This window comes from Agelaius tricolor, unplaced genomic scaffold (genome assembly GCF_023055355.1).
Source record: "Agelaius tricolor isolate 1412-34295 unplaced genomic scaffold, bAgeTri1.0.p SCAF_8, whole genome shotgun sequence".
Classification (NCBI taxonomy): domain Eukaryota; kingdom Metazoa; phylum Chordata; class Aves; order Passeriformes; family Icteridae; genus Agelaius; species Agelaius tricolor.
Genome location: NW_027269268.1, coordinates 25,224,103 through 25,236,891, shown reverse-complemented (window position 1 = coordinate 25,236,891; position 12,789 = coordinate 25,224,103). Strand labels below are relative to the sequence as shown.

At 38.1% G+C, this 12,789-nt stretch overlaps 1 protein-coding gene across 1 annotated transcript in view; it reads right to left on the bottom strand.

Moving 5' to 3' along the window:
• CPE (carboxypeptidase E) overlaps nt 1-12,789 on the bottom strand; it is a 57,626-nt gene that overhangs the window by 16,976 nt on the left and 27,861 nt on the right. Inside the window, 2 exon segments of the mRNA XM_071432013.1 lie at nt 84-251; nt 2,041-2,237. Of these exon segments, the coding sequence (XP_071288114.1) occupies nt 84-251; nt 2,041-2,237 (365 nt within the window).

Here is a 12,789-nt window from a genome sequence, read left to right as displayed (position 1 = left end):
AACAATAAAGACCATACACAGAGCTCTTACATAAAAGGGAAGAGATGGGCATGTCAGTGATCCAACATTCAGCCCCTACTTACCTTGGGATTCTGGTCCACAGCTTTTTTCATGTTCTTCAGAAGATGGTTGTTTGGGCCACCTTCTTTCTCATTAATGTAAACTATTCTATCAAGATCGGGGAAATTTCGGTTCAGATCTATCCCCTGGGCATTGCTTCGACCAACAAACCAGTCTTTAAGCTCACCAGGCTAAATGAGGAAAGGGAACACAAAGAGAAGGGAGATGAGTAGATTCAGGAGATTACATATCAAGCTTTATATGGGTATGTTTCTTCCCATGTGCTTGAGAATAAGAAGGGATCATGTGGGAGAAAAAAACTCCTGAGGCACCAAGAGCTGAGTTAACCACCCCTATTCCTTCCTAGAACTCTGCGGGGACAAAACCAACCCCTATTTCAATGAGGGTCTTGTAGGACAGGCTTATTCTCATATGGCACTCATGGACTAAGGATGAATAAAATTACCAGCAGTATCAGATTTTTCCGTGCCAGGGGTGTCTCCCCCCAAGACTTGGGTTTTCCCCATTGCCTCATGCCCTGACTGTGAATTACAGATCTCATTGTAGCAAGAGTCACAACACCTGTAGGCTTATCTGGAAGCCACAGGAATGTTTGCATTTGTTTCAAACTCCTCTAAATAACTTACAGGGTAAAGAAGGACCTTAATCTTTACCTGAATCTTTTATTGTGTCTGGCAGCCTTGTTCACTGAAATGGCAGCCATGAGAATTTTTGCAAAATTATTTCTTTAAACTGATTCTCTAAAATAAGTTTTGGATTTCATTAAGGAGATGCCTTCAGAATGCATAGTTTTCCCTAGCTTCTCTCGGTAAGCTGTCAGTACTCTTTAATGTAGATTAAGTTTGGTTACTGATTTTAATTTGGGGTATACTGAATATACTGTCACACTCTGTGTACAGGATCAAGATATTCTAAATTAGAACAGCAGTTCTAAATCGAGTCTTATCATATTTAAATTTTAGACAACCATATAAAGCAGGTGTACTTTGGCTAAGGAGAAAAAGTTTCAAAAAATATTGTGAACCTCTAGAGAGAGAGATATTTCAAAGTAGTAAAATGCCACATCAATCTGAGGACAGCTTCTGCTTCACTGCCACGAGAGGGAGATGTACGACCGAATATAGAGTCTGTGTATATTTTTAAAGACTTCATGAGAATCAGTTTAATAAAGATCTCAATAAGGTTTGACTTATTTAATCATAAACAGAGAACTTGAGAACTTTCAACATTTCAATATTAATTTAAAAAATAAATATACCTTGTAAGCAAGGAAATTCTTATTTTTGTTTATAACAAAACACAGAATCTGTATTTTGACCAGAATCTGTATAACAGGGTTAGTATTTGACTTTCATTTGCTAATTATGCATTAATACATTATATGTTTCTTGACTGAGTCATCGCCCTAAAATGCATACTAAATTTTCTTGACTAATACCTTAATTAAAGTATTTCATGCATGAAATTAAGAATCAAAAGTAATTAATGTTAATAAGATGGCTCATAAGGCTTGTTGTTTTGGGACCAAGCTCTGGTGAACGTGAATAATTTTTTTAGGTGTATTTGCATGAGAGTATCCTAAAAGAAAACAAACTTTCACTTTTCTAGGACTTTTGAAACATCATTTATTACTAGGAATCATATATTTGTTATTTAGGAAGTTATGTCTTTAAGAAGCAGTTCAATCAGTGAACTTAGTGAAAGAATATGCATGAAACATAAGCATAATTATATTTTTAAATCACAGGAGAGAAGGCTAGTTGTTGAAAAGTCAAGCATAAAATCCTCCTTGTTAAACATAAGAAGCCTACTGTACTATTCAGAAATACTTCAGTTTTGTTGTGCCATCCAACAATTGCCACCAGGAGTCCATGTATGTGTAAAACTGTTAGTCCAAGAGCCATTATGATAAAGCTGACAGACACTGATAGATATTCTTACACACAGAGCCTTACAAACCTGGGATGCTGCCTTCTCAAAGCCATCTGGGTTCAAAGATGGCATGATATGGATACGTGTGCTATGGATCAAGTTGATAATAGTATCATTTCCTTTCTGGTATTCATTACACAGGTATTGTGCCAAGAAGATGAGCAACTCCCTTCCAACAGCTTCATTCCCATGCATATTCCCAACATATTTAAATTCCGGCTCTCCTGCAAGAAAAAGAAGAACATGTCTTAGAGCAACATATAAAAATCACCCATGGACCGGATCACGCAGCATCCCTGAGATGTGGGTATGACTATTACTACAACTGGGCATGGCATCCCCAGGAAGCTTCAAAACTCCTTCTAAACTCTGGCTTAACAAATGCTAATTAATATTCAGCTGTTTGCCAAAGACAGAGTGAGAGGAACAGAGGACAACAGAGTGTGCCAAAATAAATGCTAAGCACCAACATTAATACTACTACTGTGAAGATCTAATGCAGTTGATGCATCAATACTACAAAAGCGTGTCTTGATTACTTAGTTTTAAAATATATAAACTGACAGTAACAGGGCTTCTTATCTGAACTGTTCTCTCCAAGATTAGGTAAAGCTTATTCTACTACACATGCATTAAACTGCAATTCTTTCATGAAAGCAAGGCCACAACCAGCTGTTGATCACAGTGATTGAAAAAATCTTACTCAGCAGGTGTTTTGGATATTCACTCAGACTTTATGGGCCAAGTGCAAAACCTAACTCATAAAATCAACAACTTCCATTTAACATTCTAATAAACAGAATTAAATACCATGCTTAAATATTCCATACAAATAATCTATATTTAATGCTTATGTGTATATTTAATGTAAATTTTATACATATTACATAACCATGCAATGCACATATTAAATGTGTAATATATATATATATATATGTTGTAGAACATATAGAATGTGTAACAAATAGATATTCTCTGTATTAAAAAGCCATCCAATATTCCCAACTGCTAAACAGTCTCATTCTCATGACCATGGACATGAAAACCACAAAACATATGTCTTTGGAGCAGTGAGGAATTTGCCTATTAAAAGACTACATTTTGGGCTCTCATTCCAGAGAGGTTTTAGTGTATGTATAAATAACTAAACAAGATCAAGAGGAACTAAAATGAGGAATATGCTATTTTCTAGACTGAAGCTCCTTTTCCCTTATGCTTTTCATTTGGAAATGTAGTTCTGTTGTAACTGCTTTAATCAAATATTCAGTTAATTGTAGACTCTGGATAGTCTTCAACCACACTTTGTGATAGCCTTTAGCACTATTAAAGGGGCAAATTCAAGCCAGGAAAAATGTTACACAAACAACACCTAAGTAATTGCTAATCAAGCATGCAGCCATATCTACTTACAACCTTTCAGTCTGTGCTTGTTAACCTTAATCCAGTGATGAGATGCTAGCACATACAGTGCTATTAATACCATGGCTTTCCTTCCAGCTAAGTTGGTTTTATGAATATGGATTCATCTCTGAAATGCTTTGCTAGACAGGTTTAAAAGTTTCCTAATTTGTGTGAAACAGTTTCACTTTATCCGACAGAATGCCATTATTGTGACTAAACCCCTCCATTTCCTCTTTTGGCATTGAGATCCTATTTACTGTTTCTTTCTATCTGCTAATACCAGGGAATGCAAGAGGTTTAATCAACAAGAGTAATCAGACCATGCAATCAACCTGATCCCATAAAACAGACGGATACTGTATAATGAAATATGCACTGCACATCACATGTACTCAGAATACTCACACACATGTACACTGGCATGTTACTTATGGGGAAAATGCTTCACAAGCTAACAGGCAAAATTGTTACTCCCATAAATACCAACAAAACTGCATTTTACACCTGTGCTTTTCCCTAGGACATACCTAAGGAAGCCTGAAGGAGAAACTTTTTCTTCTGATTCCCAGACCTGTGCATTAATCTCCCACTTTCTCACCCCCTTGAATTTTACAGGCCTGGTTCAAATGAGTAAAGAGAAACATATGTTTCCCATAGGGTATTACTTGGCCTTCCCCCAAAACAATCATTAACAGTGTTTGTAAGGGTTCATGGAAACAGTCACACGGGGTCCACAGTGAGCCAAGAGTACAGCTTTGGATCTTCAGTAGTAATGACCCATCCCAAATAAGCCAGGAAGAGATACTGAGTCACTGGAAATAGAGAAAGTGTTTCCTATGAAAAGTGATTGAAGAGATCAGCCCCATTTTCCTTAGGTCAAATATACCAAACATCATGTCACAGAGGGCTCGGTCAGGAGAACAGTACTTCCCAACACCACAAACAAGGGACTGATTTTCAGTGAAAGGAAGCAATGACAGTTTCTGGGGTGATAAAGAAAAATTACACAACTCATAACGCAAAATGTGAAACCAGTATTTAAAGAATCCTCTAAGCAATGAGGTGTCAGCACAATTCATAAGTTTTGCTGGCAAATCAAGAGTTAAAGGTTAAAGTACCAAAAAGCAAATGTAAAAAGAAGGAAAGGGAAAGATAACAGAAAACTGAATAACAGCCCTGCTTCAAAATGTAAATTCTGTATTTATATTTTATCTCCCTTAGGCATTTTCTTATCCCTGTCTCTGAAGCCAAGAAACCCATCTCCCATCCATCCTCTGGCTGCAGAAGACAAGGATGCCTGGTCCATACCTGTCCACACCTCTGTCAGCTCCCAGCCCAAGCACTTTCTTAATTCTAGGCACAGCAACCAAATAAACATTGTGTTTCTTCTCAATATAAGTACTGAATGTCATATTGTATCCAAAAATCTTAGGAAAACTCATTCGTTTGATCAGTGCAATGCAGCCAGCATTCCACACCCACTACTGCACCAGAAAGAACCAGCTGCTGCTGCTGCTGCTCCTCCACTGCATGTGTTTACAGACACCTCAAAAGCCAAGGGTGCCAGCAATCAGCTCATTGAACCTTAGCACTTCATGGTTTCCCTGGTCCAGTCATAGAATATGTCCTGCCACACCATTTCCACAAGGTTCAGTCTTCTCTGGAAAACAGCCCAGCCCATGAAGAAAACAGCCTCTGGGTCACCTGTTGCCACCACGCTGCTTAGCCAGAGGAAGAGCTGCTCTTCCCATTAATCCTTCGTGAGCCATTTAATGCAGACCTTAATCACCCCTTGTAAGGTTCCATAACTGCAATTGCCTCAAAGATTTTTTTTTTTTAATTAAAAGATTCTGTAAGTGCCAATTTGACGAAGAACTTTTCAACGGTGTCTTCAACCAGTAGAAAAACTTCTCTGCCACTGCAGAACTGGAAGTGGCTTTAAAGAAGAAGCTTGAAGAAATAATAACTGCCTTTTCTCATTTCTTTGACCCCCACAGAAAAGAGAATGTTTTCATGGATTCCCAGGGTCTAAGATAAAATAAACCCAAAGGAACATTTACATTGTCCAAATATTTAAAATTATTCTTTAATGAATTTTATTAATTTTCTGATGATATATCTTCACAAATGATAGCCTGTAATTCCCAGCAGAAAAAGTATGTCTTGCAAACAATGTATGGCATTTATAAATGCTTACACCTAATTTCAGCTCAGAGATAATTTCAGATACGGAGATTTGTGATAACGAGTGAATTCTAACATAAGAAATGAAATGCAGCAATCAGGTTTGTAAATATCTTAGTAATTCTGGTGAAACCTAAGCCATCACACCATTATGGCTCTTAGAAGGCTTTTACATCCTTCTTAGACTATATGTGGTATACTCATTACAACCTGATGAACAATTGAGGAAAAAAGTATTTTAAAATATCATGCTTTTCTGGCGCCTGGCAAACATTGGGAATGTCACCATTCCCTTCTGCAGTTACTGTCAGCAAAGGTCTTCCACAGTTTCCTAGGAACAGCTTGTACATCATTAATGCTAGACAGGTCATCCCATCCAATTAACGGTGACTAACCACTGCCATTTTCAGGTCAGGCTGTATTTGTACAGTAAAGACAGTAATTTTCTAAAACATAGGGACAAAAAGTTTACCACCTACTAATTATATACCCTATGAGTGAAGGCAATATCATGCTACCAGCCATGGTCTAATGTCAAGCAGTTAGCCTTTAAAATGTACAGTATTTCACTTGTGGAACTGAAAGCCATATGGGAGAAAAACAATTAAGTCCCAGGAAGTTTAAGTGCTTAAGGAATTCTTTTGCAAACCAGCCTCAAATATCCTTAAAAATCTGAGTCCTTCTGCTGTCCTGTATTTCTTATGGAAAAGCCAAAAACATTCCTGAAATAACAAATTTAGTGTTTCTGATTACTTACAGTTGCTTGTCATTTTTAATATGGAAACCAGCAAACTTCTCTTGTAGATAACTGGCAGAAGAAATCTCAGAACCTCATCGGCAAGAAATTTATTCATTAAATGTTATTGAAGACTTTTTTACACTCCAATTTTTTATTAGCATTTCATAGAGAAAGAAATTATCTGGAGATCAACTACATGGAAAACCAAAGATTATAAAATGAGTTTCTCCTTCAAATATGAAAAAAGTGAGCAAATAAATGAAGATGCAAGATAGAAAAGTGAACAAATTAGAAAATTTAGATTTCTAATACCCTGTAAAACAAATGTCTTGAATTTGCCTCGTAACAGCATTTAAATGTAAATGTTGGTCTCCTCAGTTTGTGGAGAAAATGGCATTGAAAGACAGAGCCACAACGCAGTATTAGTTTCTAAATCACTGGATAGGCCTTACATAAATTTAGGACAACATTTATTAAGATGGTAGCATCAGCCTAACCTTGCTGACCAAGAAACTACTGGAAGTTTCACGGGTGGCTTACATGAAAGCAGAAACAGGTCAACAGTCAACACCAAAGAGTTTTGAAAAAAATAGTATTTCCCTTTCTTGCCACTAGCTGCTGGAAAACACACTGGAAGAAAACAAGATGAAAAGAAGGATCTTTTGGCAACCTCTTGTTTTAAAAAAACCACATGTACTTTTAACAGCTATGATTTAAAATCAGTTTCAAGCTCTTTCTGGAAATTTTCATAATTACTTGAACACTACTGCTTAAAATCAAAGCTAACAATAAATTCTGTACAACAGATTAAACTTGGAGTGAAAGCTCACAAGCAGCAGCTGTTTCTGCTGGCCTTGACACAAAAATTAAGATGCGATCTCCATTCTACTGAGTACAAAGCTTGTGAGCAGGGCTTCAAACTAGGATCCTACGTGTCCTTGCATTGGAAATTAAATTCTCCAGACAGATTACCTCATGCCAAAGACAGCTATTTCCACCACAAAAGTTCTGGATGACTCAGTGCTTTCTCCAGGTTTCCAACATCCCACTCTCACCCCGGCAGCTACAGGACTTGGCACAGCCTCCCACAAAAAAGTGGGCAAAGCATCTGCTCAGCTCCTGCAGTCCCCACCTACAGCTCTTTGCTGGCACATCCCTGTGATCTTTCCACAATATGCTGCACTTGCACTGAAGTGTTGCACAATGTAGCACTGCATCCAGCCTTGTGGGAAAAGCCCACCTGTTTTACCACAGAATACAACAATTTTTGCCAACTAGGTTGGTGTTACTGCTTACAAACTGATGGTTCCATCCAATACAGGTGGCAATGATTCTTTAAATCATAACAAACTGCTTGTAAAGGAAAACAAGTTTGTTTATTTAATCAAACACTTTTAACTTAGTAAGCAACACTGAAATGTGATATGCAAAACCCCCTCATTTTGTGTAAATGTGTTAAAAAGGCCTCTCAAGTTCAAAGCAGATTTTAAAAATCATCAGAACTTTAGAAGCAATAAATAACCTTCTACATATACATCTGGATTAACCAAGTTTGTTTTATAACAGATGGCATTTCTTCTGCCCTAAGAAAACTAAATAGGAGTTTGCATTTACAGAATTCCTTAGCGTTACAGCAGCAAGTATTGTTAGCTCAGCTCTGACGACGAAGTTCCTAAGAAACCAAACATGAAATTGGTTTTCACCTTTACCAATCTGTGAACCACCCTTACCAGTCTGTGGCACAGCACAAAACAGGGGGTTTTGCCTACCAGTTTTCCTAGCTCTCACTGCTAGGAAAAAAACACAGACCAAAACATACCCTGGCATTCTTTGCAAAGGACACTTGCGCTACAAAGATGTCATGAGTAACTGTCCGCAGTGATGCTGTCTCTGGGATGCAATAGATTCATCTCTTCCACTGTGCTCAGTAGGAGAGGAGGATCCATTTATAACAAGTGAATTTTCATTTCAAAAGCACTCACTATATTCCTCAAGATAGGGCAAAGATTTTTCTTATTTTCAATCTATCATTTTATCATTGAAATAAACCCAGTTATGAGCAAGTTGACGCATAATTTAGACATGTATTCAGGATGGTTCCTCATCAAGTTCACTTTAACAAGCTTTCTCTCTTCAGCAAACTCTAGAATCAGCTTTTTCACTTCAGCTACAAAGGTACTTGCCAGTTATCACAGCACTTCAAAAGGACCAAGCTCAACTATCTCATTCCTTTTGCATGTAACAACTATGTGGGGAATTTCAAAGCTAAACTAGTTCAAACGCCTGCTGCCAGCAGGAGACACATTTGGGCTCTGTTTTTCCTCATCCTCATTTCATGAGAAATAAAGAGAAGAAATAAAAATCAGAAAAAACCCACAACATTTATACCTAGATTCCAGACTCTAAAGTTAAAGAGCTGGGCAAGAATGCTGGACAAATAATCAAAAAAACGAAAGTAAAGTCTCCCTTATTACTGGAAACCATCAAGGGAAAAGTCAATGAAAACATGTCGATAATTCTTTTTCAGTAAATTATACAGGCCAAATTAAACATTGTTATGTAGGTTTAGATTAGAAGAAATTATTTACTATGAGGGTGGTGAGGCACTGGCACAGGTCGCCCAGAGATGCTGTGGATGCCCAATCCCTGGAAGTGCTCAAGGACAGGTTGGATGGAGCTCTGAGCAACCTGTCCAGTGCAAGGATCTATGCCCACATCAGGGGAGCTGGAACTAGATAATCTTTAAGCCTCCTTGAAACCCAAACCATCCTGTGATTCTCCTGCCATACAGGTGCCCAAAAACACAGAAGGGCAGCCAAGAGCTTGTGCAGCAGCAACTTCCAAGCTGGAAATGATGCACATTGTGATTTTCCCAGCAGTGCCCAGAGCATACAGCAAATCTGAAAGAACTGAGGGAGTAAAGTCAGGCCAGGGCTCCTCCTCTGTAGCATCATTCCCCAGAACTCACTGCAAGGCCATTTTCCAGGAGGAAAGCAAGCTTGGGCAGCATTCAGGGCTGCACTGCCTTGGGCCCTGGGCTGCACCAGCATGTGAGAGGGAAGCACAGAGTTCATTTTCACCCAGCAAAACTCCTTGCATTGCTCTCTCCATAGACGAGAGCTATTTCTGACTGAAAAGTACCACAATTTCTGTCACAAGGATGTTCTGGGTCCTTGGGAAATATATTTTCTCTGCTTGAGAGGAATAAGAAATAACTAGTGGTAAGCCTCCAGACTTGTTTCCTGGATTTCCAGAAGCCTTCCTGAGGCATCACAGTGGCACTTGTTAGTCCACCAAGGCTCCTGGTACTGGACGTTCCTTCTTGATTGCTAACTGGAACATTCTTTTATTTCACTGCTATTTTGTCACAATCTGACACTGTGTGAAAAAACCTGTGGGCTGCAGAGCTGTGATTCAGGCTGATGATGCTGAAGTGCATTGGTCATTGCTAACAGAGGGAAAGGGATAAAATTTCCCCAAAAATGTACCCCGGCAACAAGTCTCTTGTGTAGACACCATGTTACAGAATAATAGTTCCTTTTGCACTGGCATATTTATTCAGCTTCCCTTTTTCAGATGAGCCTGAATATTTACTGATCTTACCTTCTTTGATTATTGGCCATGGAAGTTACAGAAAGTGTTATAAAGCGACCTTTTATAAAAATGACAGAAGGACAGAGGCAAAGTGCAGAAGTTAATTATGGTGTTAATGTGCTCCTTTGTGGGAAAAAAAATATGAAAAATTGACTTGTGAGAAGTCTTTGACTAACAGGGACACCATTTACACCAGAACGCAGCCAACCTGATTTATGTCAATATTCTCAGAAACCAACAGATACCCAGGTAGCTTCTTTTAGTTGTAAAAATTATTTTATTATTATGCTTTTGATAGAAATAATTTCTAACAGAGTTCTGTCATTTCAAATGCTGGGAAGGGTAGGGGGGGGAGTGGATTCCAGAAAAAATACATCTGCATTGTAGCCTTAAAAACCTGGCAAATTCTGTGAAACCCTGATGGGAAAGTGCCTGATTTTAGCAGCTAATGCTCTCTCAAGTTTCTGCATTTAAGGTATGAAGCCTATGTGATAACCAGCAGTAAATCACAATTGTACTTGTGCTTCAGACAGGAGTGTTTAAATCATGTTAGTATAAAGCAGAAGAAAATGAAGGTTAAATGGGTAGAGAGTGATCAACACTGGTAGAGCAACACTACATATCCAAACATAGCAATATTGGCTCCAGAAATTTTCAATGTTATGTGAAAATTTTAAAGAAAAATTGGTATTGTACTTTAATAATTTATTTATAGTCAGTCAGTAGAAATGCAGACCTGTATGCTTGGAGAAGGTCTGTCTGTTCACACTCACATATTTTTGAAATATGGATACTCTTTAAAAAATGCCCCTCACATCATCTTCCACAATAAAAAGCAAAGCAAACAAGCTATTATTACTCCTAGCAAGACAGTATAATAGTTTAAGGAGAGGAAGCTAAACTGGTGCAGCGGCTAATAAAATCAACCTTTGTGCGTAAGAGGAAGAAGTGAATCATACAACAGATTCATGACTCAATAGTAATGATGGAGATAACTGAACCAGACAAATCCTATGTCTCCACAGCAGATGTGAGTGGATCCAGAAGGCTTTCAGGAGATGTTTTGCCTTTAAATAAGGGAGCTCCAGACAAAAAAATCGCATATGGACATGGACCCTGACACTGCAAAGCACAGTACAGCTGTATAGCTGAGACACAGAACAGTCTTCATAAGATAGAAATGGTTAACAAAAAAAACCTGTAATGGCTTTTAGGTCTGCTCAGAGCACACACTGCAGCGTCCTAAAACCAGGTGTTTTTCCTCATACAGGGAACAAACGTAATGCTTTCTGTTTTCTCAGTTTTCATCAGATCTTCCACTGGGTTTTCCCTCCAAAGAGCAGTAAGATATTTCTGCATTTACATTTACAATATGCATTGTGCACATGGTCTTAGTCAAGAACAACAGAAATTGCAATCCTGACCTTGAAGAGCACTCTGTAAGTGCAGAAAGTCAACCAGCAGCTGAGCACCCACCTACTTCATAATGAACTCTGTGTATGGCAATGGAGCTCTGCGAGATTTGGTATAAAATGAAAATAGGGTTTATTCTAATTACACATAGAAAGGCTACTTCAAAGTAACAAGGCACATTCCTCTCAAAAGGGCAAAGAATAGCCATGTTCTACCATTATGCCCAATATGCCTCCAATATGCCAAGGACATTAAAGGGCAATGACCAGCAGGTCAGTAACCAAGGAGTAATTCCTAGCACTGTCCAATTACTGTTTCCTCTGAGCAATACAAAGCAGCTACAGAAAATCCATCTTTTGTGGTCCCTTTCATCTCACTTGAAACTTCCTTTCTCTTTTATGTTACTAGCAATAGATCAGACAAGCTCCTTTTTGACAATGCAGAGGAAACATCATGTTAGTGAAAAAGTACATCTTATCCAAGGACAATTTTGTTCACTAGTAAAAGTCCAAGGGCTTTTGTTACTTTTGCCAGTGGTATCTGACATCAGTCTGAGCATTTTCACCACAATTCCTGTGTTGTCACTTACATTTTTTAGTAAGTGTAATAAAATACTGGGAGCTGAGATTTTGCCACGCTTCTGAAATTCAGAACAATATTAAAGCACTGAAACCAAGAGGAAAACAACGACCTACCTTTCAGATTTATTGCATTTTATTTCCATTTTATGCAGGTGTAGAAAGCTGGCAAAGTATAGCAAAGAGGCATAATTAAATCTGGCATGTTTAAAAGCTGGATTCATACATTTTGTACTTTTATTCAAAATATTCTGAGATTTGTGAAATTACTTTTCTCACACATACTGCCATTATTCATGGCATCAAGTTAGCCATGAAAAGTGTTTGAAATATGGTTAGCCAGCCCACAGAAGACAGCATAATAGAACCAAAAAGCATCTCCTGAGAAGCCCTAGAGCAACATTCTCACTTGAGGCATTTGGGCTACTTTGAGAAGGAAGACTTCTCTAAATGAAGAAAAAAGGGAACCTAGGAAATAATAATGCCAATCAAATAGGAAGATGATGTGATGCCTGATCCAAAACACATCTATCAAGCTCTTAATTCAAGAACAGTAATACAACAAACAGAGGAACAGTACTGAGTAGTGTGGCTGCAAAATCTTTTCTAACTATACAAGCATTTCTCTACCTTTGTGTTTGTCTGTGGATACATGCATCTCATAAAGAAGCAGGAACGTCCCTCACTGAGAGACTCCAGCAACAAGGAGGTCATCCCCAGGTCATGAAAATTATTTTTGTGTTTCTTTTTGCTAACATCGTCTTTGATCCAAAGCACATTTCTAATTTTAACTAAAGAAATTGCATTTGCAGGTACTCAAAATCATATGAAAAGACATATTTGGCACAGTTCACAAACAAAATCAAA